General features: G+C 39.2%; 1 protein-coding gene across 1 annotated transcript in view; it reads right to left on the bottom strand.

Moving 5' to 3' along the window:
• The window catches only part of LOC132402172 (pappalysin-2-like), a 371,016-nt gene that overhangs the window by 70,696 nt on the left and 280,832 nt on the right, over positions 1-19,488 (bottom strand). The window contains exon 18 of the mRNA XM_059984850.1: positions 14,714-14,846. Within this exon, the coding sequence (XP_059840833.1) occupies positions 14,714-14,846 (133 nt within the window). The remainder of the gene's footprint in view (positions 1-14,713; positions 14,847-19,488) is intronic.

A 19,488-nucleotide genomic window follows, 5' to 3' on the forward strand; every position in this document is an offset into this window, starting at 1 on the left:
GCAGGCAGGGATAGCCTACACTGAACGGCACAACAAAGTTGCAGGAATTGTGTACAGGAGCATCTCTGTTGAGTATGGATTAGACACTCCAAAGTCCAGATGGGAAACACCTGTGAAGGTAGTGGAGAATGACAGAGTTAAGATCTTGTGGGACTTCCAAATACAGACTGATAAGCAAGTACTGCCCAACCAACCAGACATAGTTATACTGGATGAGGAACAGAAGAAATCAACAGTAATAGATGTGACAATCCCAAATGGCAGTAACATCAGTGTAGTGATATCACGTGCAATGGTGTGCCAGTACATGACTGGTCAGAGCACTGAGCGTGTGCAGGATTGCTAAAATATTCCAGTATGTGGCTGGGTTATGACGTATTTGTTTATTACTGTAAATAAAAGTACTCTAATTCTTCCAGAATATGATTCTTCATTGTTAACTCACGATATGTCTAAACAGAACTAACATAACATGGTGTCAGAAGTTGTTCTGGAAGAATAATACAGGAGAATTGAGAATTGAGAATCGAAGATAATCACAAAAAAATGGAAAAAAATGTTTGGACTGTAAACAGTAAAATGGAATGTTTACAACCCCCACTAAAACTTCAGCTGACTGGCAATGTAGCTTTGAATTGGAGGATACTCAAGCAACAGTTTGAACTGTACTTATCGGCGATCAATTATGAAGAAAAATCGGAAAAAACCAAAGCTGTGCTTCTGCCCCATGTAATCAGGAATGTCGCAGTAGGGGTATATAATAATTTTGTCTTTGAAGATAGAGATAGTTTCAACTTAAAGTCAGTAATGGACAGATTTGAAGTATTCTGTATACCTAAGCGTAATTTAACGTAGGAGTGATAGAAATTCTTGACATGTGCGCAGAGACCTGCTGAAACAATTGTTACTGAGCTAAGAAAGTGTAGTAGAACATGAGAGTTTGGATTGCTCACGGACTCTCTCATTAAAGATAGAATTGTTAGTGGCATTCAAGATAATGCTCTGAGAGAAAGGTTGTTGAAAGAGCAAGATTTAAATTTTGAAAAAGCTTTGGCACTTTGCAAAGTATCTGAGACTGTGATGTTGCAGGATGAAGAGCTTTTTGTCAAAAACTGCAATGTAAACGCTGTAAAAAGGCTCAAATATATCAAGACACATAATAATACATTGACAAGACCAACAGAGAGCAAGACGGCATTTGAAAGAAAAAAACTCATGTGATCACTGTGCACGGGAACATTGTCCAAATCAGTGTCCCGCATATGGCAAAATTTGCAAACCTGCAGTAGGATTAATAATTTTTCACACTGTCGTAAAAGTAGAAAGAAGGAAAATAAAATGAAACAAGTAAATGCTGTGCTTGAAGATGAACGTGAGGAATTTTATATAGATGTGCTTTGTGAAAATAAATGAAGTAAGAATAGTAAACACAAAGTACACTGCAGATACTGTGGTCAAATCAAGATGTACAAAAAGGCTGGATGAACTCAGCAGGTTGGGCAACATCCGTTGAAAGGAGCAGTCAACGAATGCTGCCCGACCTGCTGAGTTCATCCAGTCTTTCTGTACGTCTTAACAAAGTAAGAATGACTGGACTATTTTGTTGAAAGTGAATCAAAACAATATTCTGTTTAAACTTGATACTGGAGCACAAGTAAATGTTCTTGCAGAATCTGAGTATAATTCTTTAAAGCCAAGACTGAAGTTACATCAGATGAATATAAAAGTGACTGGTTGTTCAGGTGCAGACATTCCAGTTAAATGAACATGCATGGCCAAGGTATCACACAAAAATATTGTGCACACACTTTCATTTGTGGCCGTGCCAAAAAATGTACAGTCAATTCTGGGTTTATCTACCTGTGAAAGACTTCATCTGGTGAGAAGAGTTTTAGTCTTGGATAGTGACACAGAGCTGAAGAGACAGAATGTTGCATTACAGTCGGTGGAAGGTGATGTAACTCAACTGCAGATCCAGCTCATGGAGGCAAATGTGACATGGAGAATATAAAAGCAGTAGCTGCAGTTTCTAATTCGACCAAACAGGAGGCAATTGATGATATGAGAAAGCAATGGCAGGAGGAGGTTGCTTCAATGCAAGTGATAATGAAAGAGACACTGAGAGAATAGGAGATTCATTTTCATCACTGTCTAGAGCAAGAACGCTCACAGTGGGCACAGTATAAGGAAGAAGTGAAAGCACAAGTGAAGGAATTGAGAAATTTTATTGAAATGACGAAGTCTCAGCATAAAAAAGAGATTACACAGTTAATGAATGAATAAGATGAAGAAAAGAAGATTCATATTTCATTACAAGTGGAAGTAGAGCGTGAATTGACTGATCTAAGGAGATATTTGTCTGAAGGACATGGAGACAAAGTGAGGATACAAGATAAAAAGAACACATGGAGACAGACCAGATCATACATGGTCCAAACAGAGGAGGGAGCAGTGTTAAGAAGAAATCGCAAAGACCTTAAGGAAGAGCCAACTTCAGAGATTCAGTTATCTGATATAGATGTGTTTTGATTAACGTTGTTAATCGTGTTTTTCTTTATAAGGAAAGAAAGATCTGGTGATATCACGTGCAATGATGTGCTAGTGCATGATTGGACAGAGCACTGAGCATGTGCAGGATTGCTAGAATGTTCCAGCACGTGACTGGGTTAAGACGTGTTTGTTTATTACTGTAAATAAAGGTTCTCTAATTCTTCCAGAATATGATTCTTCATTGTTAACCCATGGTACGTTTAAACGGAAGTAACATCACAATCAGGAAGAAAGAATATGAGAAGTTGGAGAAATACCAGGGCTTGAAAAAAGCAGATAGAAAGAATGTGGAAGGTTTTAGAGTAATCCTGGAGGTGATAGGAGTGCTTGGAGCTGTGACACCTGGACTGGGAGAGTGGCTCCAACAAATCCCTGGAACACGATCTAGAATCGCAGTTCAGAAGAAGAGCACACTAGTAGGAACAACAAGGATACTGTGCCAAACCCTGAAGCTCTCAGGTTGGGTAGAGAACCTAAGACTGAGGGAAAAATACACATACACACTACCTATAAGGGGTGAGAAAAAATGTGTGTGTGTACACACACACACACACACACACACACACACACACACACACACACACACACACACACACACACACACACACACACACACACACACACACACACACCCTCCATGAGTTGACTGTCGATGTTGCATGTTGCATCCTAGCTGTCTAGATACACAAGCCTGGGATGTACGATATGGAAAGCAAGCTGTTGCCCATGTAGCAAGCTCCCTTCTCTACACAGCTAACGAACCAAAAGGAATGGCAGAGACCAATACAGTTTTTTTTTTACCAGCAGCGTTGCAAGAGTTGCCAGTCAACATTGAACTCAATATAAGACTACCCTAGGGACTCCAGCTGTGGATTTTTCCCTCTGGTTTACTCCCGAAGCTTTGCCCATGAGTGGGTATAAGTAAAAGGCAGCAGAGGCTGCCCAAAGTGACTGGTTTTAAAGCACCAGTAACTCATTTTTGCCCCTTCTTCTGTCAGAAATGGTTCTGTCAGGCCTCGGAGCTGAACCACACGTAAAGGTCAAGAGCTAGACTTGGTTCCCAGAGTTTATTTGAGGTGTATGCTATTGGGATCATTTAATAGGTAGGGGGAGCCTGTCTACATTACCAGCCCCAGCTCTGACGACCTGAAGAAAATGCGTGTGTATATACACACATGCACACACATAAGGATATACACATATAAAAGCAGGGAGGAGTGTAGTGTATTCAATATTCCAGTGATATTTTAAATATATTGTTTTGATTAAGCATTTTGTTGTTTATATAATTCTTTATGGGTTGATGTAAGAAGTATGTGAATGGCATACATTATTATACCACCACATCATATGTGAACACCTCACTACAGTAAAGGAAAGTAAAAACTAAGTAGCCATGTTTCCTGGTTCCTGTGTTATTTGTTCATTGTTACGTTTTGGAGTTACAAAACATCACACCTCGTAGTCATTTTTCGCTTTTGAGACCTTTCACCCAATTTGGTCCACTTCAGCCTAAAACGGAATTCAGGTTAATCCCAGTTTTACAAGAGAACAGGAAGATGAGAGTAGACTTTATTTTTATTTGTTAAGGGGGACTCGGAAAAATAGCTGAAACATTATAAAAGCATTTGCTTCTTACCACAATGTAGGATATTAGGGTTTATAGGATCATAGACAAAATCCTTCTTAAAATCTGTTTTATAATAATCACTGAGATAGTAATTTGGTTAGATGGTCTATGGTTTAATGCAGCTGTTAGCTTGCTTGAAATAAGAGGGTTAAAATCTGAATTTTACTCAAATGCACTAATCAGTAAGATACCAGAAAGTTATGGCACTCAATACAACCCACAAAATTAATAATGACCTGCTAGCTGGAAACTGCACAGGACTTTATTGTTTGTATTCAATACGTAGGTTACCAGATGTAATATGTATAAAGAAGGGTGACCTATCTTCAGCTAATTCTTACCTCCTTGTGGGAATTGTGAACTCTTTGCCAGAAAATAATGGAATCAGGATTGATAAACAAGTTACTTCTGCCTAAAACCATGTGGAAAAGCAAATTCTGCACTGTAGGAAAAGTTAAAAATGAAACTTCATAGAAAGAACAGACACATGGCAGATAATACTTAACACAAAGAAGTGTGAGGTGATATATTTTGGAATGAACTCACAGAGCAGCAATATAAACTAAATATTAAAATTTTAAAAGGGCCATATCTCAGGATATATGGGCATGAACCTTTGAAGGTGGCAGGGAAAGTTGGTAAGGAAAACCCGAGATTCTTGGCTTTATATAAGAGAAGCATTGAGTCTTAAAGCAAAAGAAATGTAAAGACTTCACAAATCATTGATTAAACCTCAGCTATAATAAATGTCCAAATCTGGACATTAAACTTTAGAAATGATGTTGTTCTTAGGGGAACTGCTTATGAGATTTACTTAAGCAGCGCCAGGGATGAGTGGTTTCAGTCTTATGGAGGTTCTGCTATACACTCCTCAGAGTTAGGAGTTTTGTCACAACTGTTCAAAATCATGAATGATTTAGGTAGAGTGGTTTAACAAAGGCTACTTCCACTGGCAACCCAAAGGACACAGATTCACGGCAACTGGCATACAAACCAGAAGCAAGATAAGGATTTTTTTAAAACCATGGCCATTTGTTACGAATTGTTTTTAAACATGGTCATTTGTTATTATGTACTGCTTGAAAGGAAGCTGGAAGTAGAGTCATTAATAACATTCAAAGTGAATTGGATAAATGTTCAAGGCTTTTGAAGGTTATGGAGAGCGTGAGGGGGTGTGGGGTTAACTCTTCTGGGATGTACAAGATCTTATTTTCTGATATTGCTTCAATTCAAAAACATGTGTGATCTATGACCACTTTACAGGTGGTGAAACATGGATGAATGACATAATAGTATTGGCTCATCCAATGAAGAACATGATGACAAGACATAGGAATGTATTTCAAGTTATTGTAAGGCTGAACTTGAAATTTAATAAAGATGAATGTATATTTGAAAACTTTAAACTGATCTCTGTTAGTCATATCATCCCAAAAGTCTCAGCTGTTCTGCACATGCCACGTCAACAGTGAAAGAGAGACATGCAAAAAACCTGTGGAATGGTTAAATACTTGGATAATTCATACCAAATATTTTAGAAAAAAAGTTTCATCTCTTGCAAAGCTACTCCAATGCAGCTAGTTCCAAGAAAACCCAATTCCTCCACTTATGATATCCATTTTCTTAATAGACCTGAGATGCAATACATAAATGGGACTCACATCTGCTTCTGTACACAATGCACATCCAATCCCCGGAGCCAGGGATTTCCCCATTACTACAACCTGTTTCTGTGCCTCACTTGCTTTTCTTTGGCAACCATGTCCCGACATGAAACAATATAAGTTTCAATTGTCTGCCTTAAAGTTACTGTCATGAACCTAAACACTCAGGAAATGAGAAACATGTTTGATAATCCAACTGCTCCTCCTGCAATGTTAACTATTACACCACGTCCATTCCTGACCACCTAATTCTGACCCACTCTTAAAATATGAACCTTCAGAAGCTTTCAGCAATCCTTCTCTAAACAAAAGGTCTCCAATTACTTCAATTTGAACCAGACTATCAATCAACCCAGACACTGTCTTTCGCACATTGGTTGCTTGACTGCCCTGTTGAGGGCTGTCTTTCACTGATTTATTGTGCTTCTTAGATTTACTGTGAATGCCCACATGAAAATGAATCTCAAAGTTGTATATGGTGACATATATGTACTTTGATAATAAACTTACTTTGAAGACAGCCACCCAGATCTTCCCAAGCCACCTCCAACTGTTTTCTAGACTTTTTCTCATTTGGACTGCAGTACATCAAAGAGAGCTGTTCTCAGTGTTTGGTAGTGACCTACTCTATCTTACGTACTCGGAGACTTTAGCAATACAGCAGAGAACATAGGCTAACATCTGATCCCCAAACATCACTGAGTCTTACGCCATACTCCAATATTTGGGAGCTGGGTATTTGCTTCTTCTGTTCCAACTACAGAGAAAACAGCTGGTGCATGGTTAGACTTCAGATGGGATCCTGTACAGTAAAACACCAAATTATCAGGCTGAAAACTCCAGAACAGCTCAAAAGCAGAGTGACCCCTATGTTCACTGGGACTGTATCCCAGATAGTGTAACCTCGGTGTGTGACAAGAAACAAACAGAGTGGACTCACTTGTCCAGATTGGCCCAACTTTCTGCCTGTGCCATATGACAGTGAGGATAGGAACACAATGAGGTGGAGGATAAATGCATGGCTGAAGGGATTGGAGCAGGGGGTAGAGAGTCAGATTTCTGGATCAGTGGGACCTTCTTTGAGGCAAAAAGGACAGGTTGCACTTGAATCCCAGGGGGACCAATATCCTGGCAGGGAGGTTTGCAAAAGCTACTGGGGAGAGTTTAAAGTAGAATTGCTGGGGGGTGGGAACCAAACTGAAGTGACAGAGGAAGGGGTGGTTGGCTCACAAATAGAGAAAGTTTGGAGACAGTGCGCAAGGACGGATAGGTAGGTGATAGAGAAGGGACATGCTCAGACCAATGGTTTGAGATGTGTCTACTTTAATGCAAGGACTATTATGAATAAAGCAGATGAGCTTAGAGCCTGGATTAGCACTTGGAGCTCTGATGTTGTGCCCATTACAGAGCCTTGGATGGTGCAGGGGCAGGAATGGCTACCTCAAGTGCCAGGCTTTAGATGTTTCAGAAATGACAAGCAGGGAGGCAAAGGAGGTGGGGGCATGGCACTGTTGATCAGAGATGAAGAAAAGGAGGAAGGCATGGAGGGGTTGTCTATGGAGTCTCTGTAGGTGGAAGTTAGGAAAAGGAAGGGGTCAATAACTCTACTGAGTGTTTTTTATAGACCACTCAATAGTAACTTGGACACTGAGAAGCAGTTAGGGAGACAGATTCTGGAAAGGAGTAATAAAAACAGGGTCGTTGTGGTGGGAGATTTAAATTTCCCAAATATTGATTGGCATCTCCCTGGAGTGAGGGATTTAGATGGGATGGAGTTTGTTAGGTGTGTTCAGGAAGGTTTCTTGACAAAATATACAGATACGCCTTCAAGAGGAGAGGCTGTACTTAATCTGGTATTGGGAAATGAACATGGTCAGGTGTCAGATCTCTCAGTGGGAGAGCATTTTGGAGACAGTGATCAGGATTCTATCTCCTTTACCATAGCATTGGAGAGGGATAGGAACAGACAAGTTAGGAAAGCATTTACTTGGAGTAAGGGGAAATATGAAGCTATCAGGCAGGAACTTAGAAGCATTAATTGGAAACAGATGTTCTCAGGGAAACGTACAGAAGAAATGTAGCAAATGTTCAGGGGATATTTGCATGGGGTTCTGCGTAGGTATGTTCCACTGAGACAGGGAAAGGATGGTAGGGTACAGGAACAGTGGTGTACAAAGGCTGTTGTAAATCTGGTCAAGAATAAAAGAAGAGTTTACAAAAGATTCAAAACACCAGGTAATGATAGAGATCTAGAAGATTATAAGGCTAGCAGGAAGGGGCTTAAGAATAAAATCAGGAGAGCCAGAAGGGGCTATGAGAAGGCCTTAATGGACAGGATTAAGGAAAAGCCCAAGGTATTCTATGAAAAGCAAGAGGATAAGATGTGAAAGAATAGGACAGCGACAGTGGAAAAATGTGTAGGGAACTGGAAGAGTTAGCAAAGGTACTTAATCAATACTTTGCTTCAGTATTCACTACGGAAAAGGATCTTGGTGATTGTAGAGATGACTTACATTGGACTTTTCAGCTTGAGCATATAGATATTAAGGAAGAAGATCTGCTGGAGCTTTGGAAAGCATCAACTTGGATGTCACCAGGACCGGATGGGATGTACCCAAGGCTACTGTGGGAAGCGAGGGAGGAGATTGCTGAGCCTATGGCGATGATCTTTGCATCATCAATGTGGACGGGAGAGGTTCCGGAGGATTGGAGGGTTGCGGATGTTGTTCCCTTATTCAAGAAAGGGAGTAGAGATAGCCCAGGAAATTATTGACCAGTGAGTCTTACTTCAGTAAGCTGATAGAGAAGACCCTGATGGGCAGGATTTATCTACATTTGAAGAGGCATAACATGATTAGGAATAGTCCACATGGCTTTGTCAAAGGCAAGTCATGCCTTATGAGCCTGATTGAATTTTTTGAGGATGTGACTAAACACATTGATGAAGGTAGAGCCGTAGATGTATATGAATTTCAGCAAGGCATTTGATAAGGTCCACATGGAAGGCTTATTGACAAAGTAAGAAGGCGTGGCATCCAAGAGGACATTGCTTTGTGGATCCAGAACTGGCTTCCCCACATAAGACAAAGAGTGGTCATATTCTGCATGGAGATCAGTGACCAGTGGTGTGCCTCAGGAATCTGTTCTGGGACCCTTACTCTTTGTGATTTTTATAAATGACCTAGATGAGGAAGGGTTAGTAAATTTTCTGATGACACAAAGGTTGGGGGTGTTGTGGACAGTGTGGAGGCTGTCAGAGGTTCATTGATAGGAAGCAAGACTGGGTTGAGAAGTGGCAGATGGAGTTCAACCCAGATAAGTGTGAGGTGGTTCATTTTGGTAAGTCAAGTATGATGGCAGAATATGGTATTAATGGGAAGACTCTTGGCAGTGTGGAAGATCAGAGGAATCTTGGGGTCCAAGTCCATAGAACATTAAAAGCAGCTGCACAGGTTGACTCTACGGTTAAGAAGGCATACGGTGCATTGGCATTCATCAATCGTGGGATTGAGTTTAAGAGCCGAGAGGTAATCTTGCAGCTATATCGGACCCTGGTCAGACCCCACTTGGAGTACTGTGCTCAATTCTGGTCACCTCACTACAGGAAGGATGTGGAAATGATAGAAAGGGTGTAGAGGAGATTTACAAGGATGTTGTCTGGATTGGGGAGCATGCCTTATGAGAATAGGTTGAGTGAACTCAGGCTTTTCTCCTTGGAGTGACAGAGGATGAGAGGTGACTTGATAGAGGTAAACAAGATAGTCTGAGGCTTTTTCCCAGGGCTGAAATGTCTAGCACAAGAGGGCACAGTTTTAAGGTTCTTGGAGGCAGGTACAGAGGAGATGTCAGGGGTAAGTTTTTTATGCAGAGAGTGGGAGAGCATGGAATGGGCTGCTAGCGGCCATGGTGGAGGCAGAAACAATAGGGTCTTTGTTAATAGAGTCTCCTGGATAGATACATGGAGCTTAGAAAACTAGAGGGATATGGGTAAGCCTAGGTAATTTCTAAGGTAAGGACATTTTTAGCATAGCTTTGTGGGCCAAAGGGCTCGTATTGTGCTATAGGTTTTCTGTGTTTCTGTTACCTCGCATGGCGGCAGTCGTTGGCTAAGACTGCTGTCCTATATCATCCCTTTTCTGAATATACATATGAGATAACGTTTAGATGGTCTCCTTTATCCTTATCATTGGTTGGTCGGATCAATGCTGTTAAAATGATGATTTTACTGAAATTTTTATATTTATTTCAAGCCTTACCAATTTTTATTCCTAAGTCTTTTATTTTGATAGCATTGATTCAAAAATTTCCTCATTTGTGTGGCAAAATAAAAACCCCAGATTAAGTAAAAGACAGTTACAGAAATCTAAAAAAGATGGTGGTTTAGCTTTACCCAATTTTAGATTTTACTATTGGGCGAATAATATTCAGAATTTATTATAGTGGAAATTAGATTTAGATTTACCATTGTGCCCACAGTGGGTAAATTTAGAATGTAATGCTACACAAGGATATTCTTTATTTTCTGTTCTTGGCTCTTCTCTCCCTGTTGACTTAGCTAAACTTAATAAACAGATATCTAACCCTATTGTCAAACATACATTACGAATTTGGTTTCAATTTCGTAAATTTTTTACTCTAAAAAACTTTGTTCTTGATAGCCCTATCTTACTTAATTTTTTCTTTAAACCCTCTTTAACAGATCAAGCTTTTAGCATATGGAAAAGGAAAGGTATAATATGTTTTCGCGATCTTTTTTCTGAAGGTAGTTTGATGTCTTTTGATCAACTTTCTAACAAATTTAAATTACCTAAATCTAATTTTTTTAGATACTTACAAATTAGAAACTTTTTATATAAAGTTTTACCATCCTTCCCTAATTCAACTTTGATAGATTTTTCAGATATGATTTTTACTTTAAATCCCTGTCAGAAGAGATTAGTGGCTCTTATTTATAATATGATCATGAAGATACAACCAGAGATATCAGGTAGAATTAAACAGGAATGGGAAAAAGAACTTCAATACAATATTTCAACGGAAAAATGGGAAAAATTTTTACAAATGGTTAATTCGTCTTCTATATGTGCTAAACATGCTTTAATACAATTTAAGGTTGTACATAGAGCTCATATGTCTAAAGATAAGCTTGCTCGGTTTTATTCTCATATTAATCCTCAATGTGACAGATGTCATTTAGATGTGGCTTCATTGACCCACATGTTTTGGTCATGTCCTACTTTACATAATTATTGGAAGGACATATTTGCTATTATTTCCTCAATTTGGAATATTGATTTACAACCTCATTTTATCACTGCAATTTTTGGTATTCCAAATGAAGATGATAGTCGATTCTCTCCTCCAATTAGACGAATGATTGCCTTTGTAACATTAATGGCCAAGAGATCTATATTACAAAATTGGAAAGAAGTAAATCCTCCTACCACATTTCAATGGTTTTCTCAAACTATTTCTTGCTTAAGTTTAGAAAAAATTAGAAGTACTATTTTTGATTCATCAATTAAATTTGAAGAAACTTGGGGACCGTTCATTCGACACTTTCACATGAATTAATTTGACTTCTTCCAGACCTTTACTCTTATTATTCTTGTTCTGGTATGGAGTTCCGGAGTTTTTGACACTATCATATACTTATAAACTATTATTATTGCCCATGTTAGTTTAGGTTTAGTTTTTTTTTATTATTTCTTTAAATATACATTTTTTCTTATATTTTACATTTTTTTCTTTTTATTTTGATGATTATTTTTACTCTTTTCATGTATAATCAATATAGATTAGATTGATATTGTATGATCCTTTTTCGCTGATAGTTAATAAGATATTGTTATCTTGTTATCAACTCAATTTTAAATCTATTGTATTCATAACATATGTAATATAATATTATGTTATGTTTTTTTTTAAATTAATAAAAAGATTGAAAAAGAAAGAAAGAGATAACGTTTATGCATGGCAAAAAATAAGACTGCTATTGTTCTACCAAAGCAAAAGTTCTGTTCTGTCTGAAGAGCAGTTTGAAATATCAGTGTGATCATTTTATTTCACAGAATTGCAATACCATTGGAGTAGGCCATTTAACTCAAAGTCTTTCCAGTACACAAGAGTAAAGGAGAATGAAATAATTGTTCATCCACATCAGATGCAGCACAAAAGCACAATAAGATAAAGAGCACACTAATTAAAAAATATATAAATACATAAGATAACTTATACATTGTACATAGATTGATTGTATGTCCATGAAGTGATGCTAGGCACTGGAGAGTCTCTACATAAGATGACTAATGGGAAATTATAATTATATTCCCTCAAATGCTCATTCAATTCCCTCTCAAAACCCTAAACTGCTTAGTTGCTTCATGCACATGTTCATTTTGATAATCTAACTTCTTGCCGAAGCTGCACTAATTTAAGTTTCAATACCTTTCAGAGTGTGAGATTCACATTATAACCACCCAAAGCAAGGAAAGTCTCCCATCCCCTGGTTTCTGCAAAAAAGGTAAGAGATTAGATTCAATATTGATGCCATAGCATCTGTCATTCACCTGGCCCTAACACACCTGGAAAACAAGGACACAAGTCAGAATGCGGTTTCTCGATTTCAGTTCAGCATTCAACACTATTGTCCCACAGACCGTGGTGAACAGACTCCTTACTCCTCAGTCTAAATACACCACTGTGCAATTGGGACTTTCTACCCAAAGACCTTAGATAGTCAGGATGCACAACTGCTCCTCCCTCCCCATCATCCTCAACATGGGTGCCTGCCACAGATGCATGCGGAGCCTATTGCTGTACACTCTGCTCACACGTGACTGTACAGCCAAACACCTGAGCAATTGCATCCTCAAGTTTGCCGATGACAACAGTGGTGAGACTCATCACCAACACCACCAGCCTGCAGAGAGGAGGTGGAAGAGCTCTAGGCCTGATGCCAGGCAAATAACTTTTTCCTTTAGACAAAGGAGATCGTTATGGACTTCAGAACTCACACCACTCACTCCCTTCTTTACATTAGTAGCACAGCAGTGGAATCTGGGAGTGCACTTCACACACAATCTCTCATTGTCCCAGAACACATTCTGCACATTCAGGAAAGCTCACCAACACCTCTACTTCTGAAGAGGCCAAATAGTGCTGGACCTTGCACACTTATACTCATGTTACACTGCAGATCTGCAGTACAGAGCATCCTAACATGCTGTAACATGTATGAAATTGCATTATGAAATGGATCTACAATGGGTAGTCAAAACTGCCCGAGGCATTCCAAGCACCATTCAATGACATATGTACAGAAACGTGTCAGAAAAGAGACAATAGTATCATAAAGGATTCTACCCACCCTGCTTATGGGCTGTTTGTCCCACTCCCATCAGGGAAGAGGCGACATAGCATCCACGCCAGGACCACCAGACTCAAAAACAGTTACTTTCCCCAAACAGTAAGATTGGTGTCAACAGCTCCATGCACTAACTCCACCACTACTTTATAATTTCCCATTAGTCATCTTATGTAGAGACTCTCCAGTGCCTAGCATCACTTCATGGACATACAATCAATCTATGTACAATGTATAAGTTATCTTATGTATTTTTATATTTTTTTAATTCATGTGTTCTGCTATTCTATGTTCTATGATCTTTATCTGATTGTGTTTTTGTGCTGCATCTGACCTGGATGAACAATTACTTCATTCTTGGTGTGCACTGTGCTTCTGGCTGCCAGATAGTGGGATATATCTTGGTTTTAAATGACTGCCTCCCTTTTAGACTGTAACTGTGCCCACTTATTTGGGACACCTCCACCAGTAGAAAAATGTCTCAATATTTATAAACCATGTTGTCACCAAAAATTACTCTCATGACTGTCAGTAACATTACTAATTTATATGTCATCTCCAAGCGTATTCATCCCCTATATTCACATCCAAACATTAAGTGTCCCAGCACTGCCCCCAGTGGAACACCACTGCTCACAGTCTTCCAAGCAAATAAACAATCTCCAATCTTCCTTCCATCATGCCAATTTGGATTCAATATGTCAATATGCCTTAAATCCCAAGGGACCCAAACTTTCAAGCCATTATCCTATGCATGACATTATCAATGGACCACATCAACTGCACTGTCTTCATCAATATACTTTGTTATCTCTTTGAAAGATTCATTTGTTAATCATTCAAGATCTCTTGCTAACATAACCATGCTATCTTTGATTATTTCCTGCTATTCCAGCATAAATTAATCTAGTCCATCAGCACATTTTTCCATTAACTTCCATAATACTTACATTATACATACTACCCTTGAATTATTTGATTTATCACTAATTTCTTTTTGATTACAGATACCACATTCACTGTTTGCAAGTCATCTGTAGGCAGCGAAGATATGAAAAATCTCTCTTGGATCTCTGCAATCTCCTCTTTTGCCTCCCTTTCCAGCCTGGAATAGATCTCATCAGACCCTGGGTAATTATCTGTCCTTAGGCCCACGGAGACATCGTATACCCCCTTTCTAATGGTATCTTGTTTCATCCCTGCTGAATTCTCTCATATTAAGACATTACCATTAATGTTATGGCTGGTTCCTAATGGAAAGTCTGGGAGTGTGTGTGATGCAGGATGCTCTCTTTGGAGACTTGCTCCAGCACTTACTTCCAGAATACAGGAATAGTTAACATTGGAAAAGTTGCATACCCTAGAAATCTGCCTCAAAATATTTGGCAAATTACTCAAGGTGAAGTGCTTCACATTTGCATTGGTGTAAATTCAGCATTTGTAAACCTGAAAGGCACAATTCCTGCAAGAATTATAGAAATGATTTGTGTGTGGTTTCAGTACCTATTGCGTGGCCATCGGCACAAAGATACTCCACCAAATTTAGTTCTGGAGGAGGCAGGCAGTCTCCATGCACCACGTCACATAAGTTAAAGTTGTCTGTCCATGTGCCATCTTTAGTGCAACGAACTGGACCCTAAGGAATTGTAAATAAAAGAATATTATGACAATAATACTGGCTAGTACATTAATGTTAAGTGTCAACTTATGTCTCTCTCATTTTCTTTAGCACATATTTCAAAGTGTTGTGTCACCCAGACAGAGCAACAATGCAACCCGGTGCACTCACTCCATAGGCAAACTTGCACATGGGGTCCATCATTAAAGAGTGCATGAGAAAGGATTCATGATTTAGAAATACAGTGGGCTGAGTAAAGGACTAACAAATGAGACAAGTCAATAGTGAAAATAAATTTAATATCCCCACGACAGACACTAAACTGGTAGGCTCAACAAAAGATGGAGGAATATAATCTTTACTTAATGTTCTAATTACAGGACACAACTGGGAAACTGCACCTAGAGTGCTGTGTAAAGTACTGGTCTCTTTATTCAAGGAAGGATGTTAATGCACTAAAAGTTATTCAGAGGGGTTTCCAAAACCAACAGTTGAAATAGTAGATTAGTACGGATAGACCAGAATGTGGAATTAAGGAATGTTAGGGAACAAACAGTTCAGGCTTGATCCTGTTAAGGGCACAGCAGATTTGGGGGGTGGGGGGGGAGGGAAGAATTACATCCAAGATGTAAGAGCAACTCAGCTGATCATACAGTATCTATGGAAGGCATGAGTGTCCTATGCTAGCTCCTAATTTGTACAGAGTTTGCAAAATTTTCTGGGACAAAATTGTGGAATCAACAAAGGAACAACAGGTATTTTGTAAGAGACAAAGTTTAATAGGAAGCTTGAAGTAAAATGTCACTGATCTTAATATATTTAATTTTAAGCAACATCTCAATATACAACAAGTATAAGAGAGGCAAGAGTGGGCATTAAGCTCCAGCAAATAATGCTGCAGAAGAATAAATGGGAAGAAATTTGGAACAAACTGAATTAGTACTTTGTGTCAGTCTTCATTGTGTTAAACACCAGCCAACTTGTTCCTGAGAGACAGCGGTAAAAGTGAGTGTTGTCATTATTACTGAGGAGAATAGGTGCTTGGGAAGCTGAAAGGTCTGAAAGTGGATAGATCACCTGCATGGGATGGACTACAATCCAGGATTCTGAAAGAGGTAGCTGAAGAGATTGTGGAGACATTAGTAGTGATCCTTCAAGAATCACTAGATTCTGGAGGACTGGAAAATTGCAAATGTCACTCCACTCTTTAAGAAGGGAGGGAGGCAAAAGACAAGAAATTATAAACTAGTCAGCTTGACTTCAATGTTTAGTAAGATTTTACAGTCCATTACAATGAACTTTCAGGGTTCTTGCAGGCACATGATAAAACATGCCAGAGTCAACATGGTTTCATTAAGGGGAGATCTTGCCAAACAAATTTGTTGGAATTACTTAAAGAAGTAACAAGCATGAAAGACAAAGGAGAGTCAGTGGATATTGTTTACTTGGATTTTGAGAAGAACTTGACAACATGCCACACTTGAGGCTGTCAAACAAGAGAACAGCTCATGATATTACAGGAAAGATACTAGCCTGGATAGGAGATTGGATGAATGGCATGAGGCAAAGAGTGGGAAGAAAAAAGGCTTTTGTAAGGTAGGATGCCGGTGACTAGTGGTGTTCTGCAGAGTTGGGTGTTGGGTCGCTGCTTCTCATGTTATATGCTAATAATCTGGATGATGGAATTAATGGTTTCATGGTCAAATTTCTAATGATATGGGAAGGGGCAAGCAATGCTATTGAATTAGGGGCTCTGCAGAAAAACTTGAACTTATGAGAATGGGCAAAGATGTTACAGAATACAGCACAGGGGGTTCAGTCATGTATTTTGGGAGTAGGAATAAAGATATGACCTATTTTTACATGGGGAGAGAATACATAAATTGGAGGTACAAAGAGACTTGGGAAGCCCACTGCAGGATTCCCTATATGTTAACTTGCAGGTTGATTTGGTAGTAAGGAAGACGAATGCAATGCTAGCATTCAACTCCATAAGACTAAAATATAAAAGCAAAGGTGTAATGCTGAGGCTTTATAAGACATCAGTCAGATTATATTTGGAAAGACAAGCCAATAATTGGGTACAAATGCAAACAAAGCAAAGACTTAAATTGTTCCACAGAGGCAAAATTCAAAAGGACAAAGGATGCAGGACTGAAGGTGTTGTATTTAAATGTGTGTAGCATTAGGAATAAGGTGAACAAACTCATGGCACAGTTAATGATTGCTCGGTATGACATTGTGGGCATCACTGAGTCATGGCTGAAAGAAGGCCATTGTTGGGAGCTTAACATCAAAGGACATACTTTGTATCAGAAGGACAGGGAGGAAGGCCTAGGCGCTGGTGTGGCTATGTTAGGAAAAGATGGAATTACATCTTTAGAAAAAGGTGTCATAGGGTCAGAGAATGATTAAAGTTAAAAACTAGTCGGTTTAACTAGTCAGTTAAAAAATTGAAAAGGTAAAATAAAAACATTATGGGAATCATATATAGGTCTCCAAATAGTAGCCAAGATCTGGGGCTGAGATTCCAAAGGGAGCTGGAAAAAGCATGTTATAAGGGTAATGTCACAAGTGTAATGGGGGACTTCAATATGCAAGGGGAATAGGAAAACCAGGTTGGTGTTGGATTCCAAGAGAGAGAATTTGTCAAAAGCCTACGAGATGGCTTTTAGCGCAGCTTGTGCCTCCTTGGGGAAAGGCTATTTTAGATTGGGTGTTGTGTAATAACCCAGATCTTATTAGGCAGCTTAACATAAGGAACCCTTAGGAAGCAGTGATCATAATATGATTGAATTCATACTGAAATTTGAGAGGGAGAATCACAAGTCACATGTACCAGCATTGCAATAGAATAAAGTGAATTACAGAGGCATGAGGGAGGAGCTTGCCCAGGTGGATTGGAGGAGGATACTGGCAGGGATGACGGCAGAGCAGAGATGGCTGAAGTTTCTGATAATACTTCACAAGCTGCAGGATAGATATGTCCCACAGAGGAAGAAGTTCTCAAGTGGCAGGGGTAGGCAACCGTGGCTGACAAAGAAAGTTAAGGATTGCACAAAAGCCAAGGACAGGTCATATAAGGTGGCAAAAGTGAGTGGGAACTTGGATGATTGAGAAGCTTTTAAAATCCAACAAAAGGCAACTAAGAAAGTTATAAGAAAGGAAAAGATGAAATATGAGGGCAGATTAGCCAATGACATAAAGCAGGATCAGTTGTATAAAGAGTAAAAGGGAAGTGAGAGTTGATATTGGACCACTAGAAGATTATGCTGCTGAGGTAGTAATGGGGGACAAAGAAATAGCAGATGAACTTAATGAGTACTTTGCATCTGTCTTCACTGTATAAGACCCTACCTGTATGCCAGAAGTCCACAAGTATCAGGGAGCAGGAGTGAATGCTATTGCTATTACAAAGGAAAAAGTGCTAGGCAAACTCAAAGGTCTTAAAGTGGATAAGTCAACTGGGCCAAATGGACTATCCCAGAGTTCTGAGAGAGATTGCTGAAGAGATAATGGATGCATTGGTCACAATCTTTCAAGAATCATTTGATTCTGGCATGGCCCTGGAGGACTGGAAGATTGCAAATGTCATTCCTTAAGAAGGGAGAATGACAAAAGAAAGGTAATTATTGGTCAGTTAGCCTAACCTCAGTGGTTGGGTAAGTTTCAGAGCCTATTATTTAGGATGTGGTTTTGAGGTGCTTGGAGACTAATGATAAAATAAGTCAAAGTCAGCTCTGTTTCTGTGAAGGGAAATCTTGGCTTACTAATCTGTTAAAGTTCTTCGAGGAAGTAACAAGCAAGGTGGACAAAGGAGAAGCAGTGGATGTCATTTACTTTGATTTTCAGAAGGCTTTTGATAAAGTGCCACACATGAGGCTGCTCAACAAGATAAAATCCTATGGCATTACAGGAAAGATACTGGTGTGGATAGTAGAATGACTCACAGGCAGGAGGCAGCGAGTGGGAATAAAAGGGACCTTTTCTGGTTGACTGCCAGTGACTAGTGGTGTCCCTCAGGGTTCAGTATTGGGACTGCTACTTTTCACATTGTTTGTCGGTGATTTGGATAATGGAACTGATGGCTTTGTGATAAAGTTTGCAGATGATATTAAGATAAGTGGAGGGGTAGGTAGTGCTGAGGAAGCAATGTGATTGCAGCAGGACTAAAGACAAATTGGAAGAATGGGCAAAAAAGTGGCAGATAGAAAACAGAGTTGATAATGCATTTTGGTAAAAGGAACAATAGTGCAGACTATTATCTAAATCGGGAGAAGATTCAAATATCAGGGGTGCAGAGAGACAAGAGCCTTCATGAAAGACTCTCAGAAGGTTAACTTACAGGTTGAGTCTGTGGTAAAAGAGGTAAATGCAATGTTGGCATTTATTTCAAAAGGAATAGAATATAAAAGCAAGAAAATAATTCTCTTCCTTTATAAGACACTCGTCAGGCCGCACTTAAAGAGTATTGTCAACAGTTTTGGGCCTCATATCTCAGAAAGGATGTTTTGTCATTGGAGAGTCCAAAGAAAGTTCATGAGGATGATTCCGGGAATGAAGGTTAACATACATGGAGAGTTTGGTAGGTTTGGTCCTGTACTCAGTGGAGTTCAGAAGAATGCAGGGAGCGGGGGTGGTATCTCATTGAAACCTACCG

Source organism: Hypanus sabinus, chromosome 11 (genome assembly GCF_030144855.1).
Source record: "Hypanus sabinus isolate sHypSab1 chromosome 11, sHypSab1.hap1, whole genome shotgun sequence".
Classification (NCBI taxonomy): domain Eukaryota; kingdom Metazoa; phylum Chordata; class Chondrichthyes; order Myliobatiformes; family Dasyatidae; genus Hypanus; species Hypanus sabinus.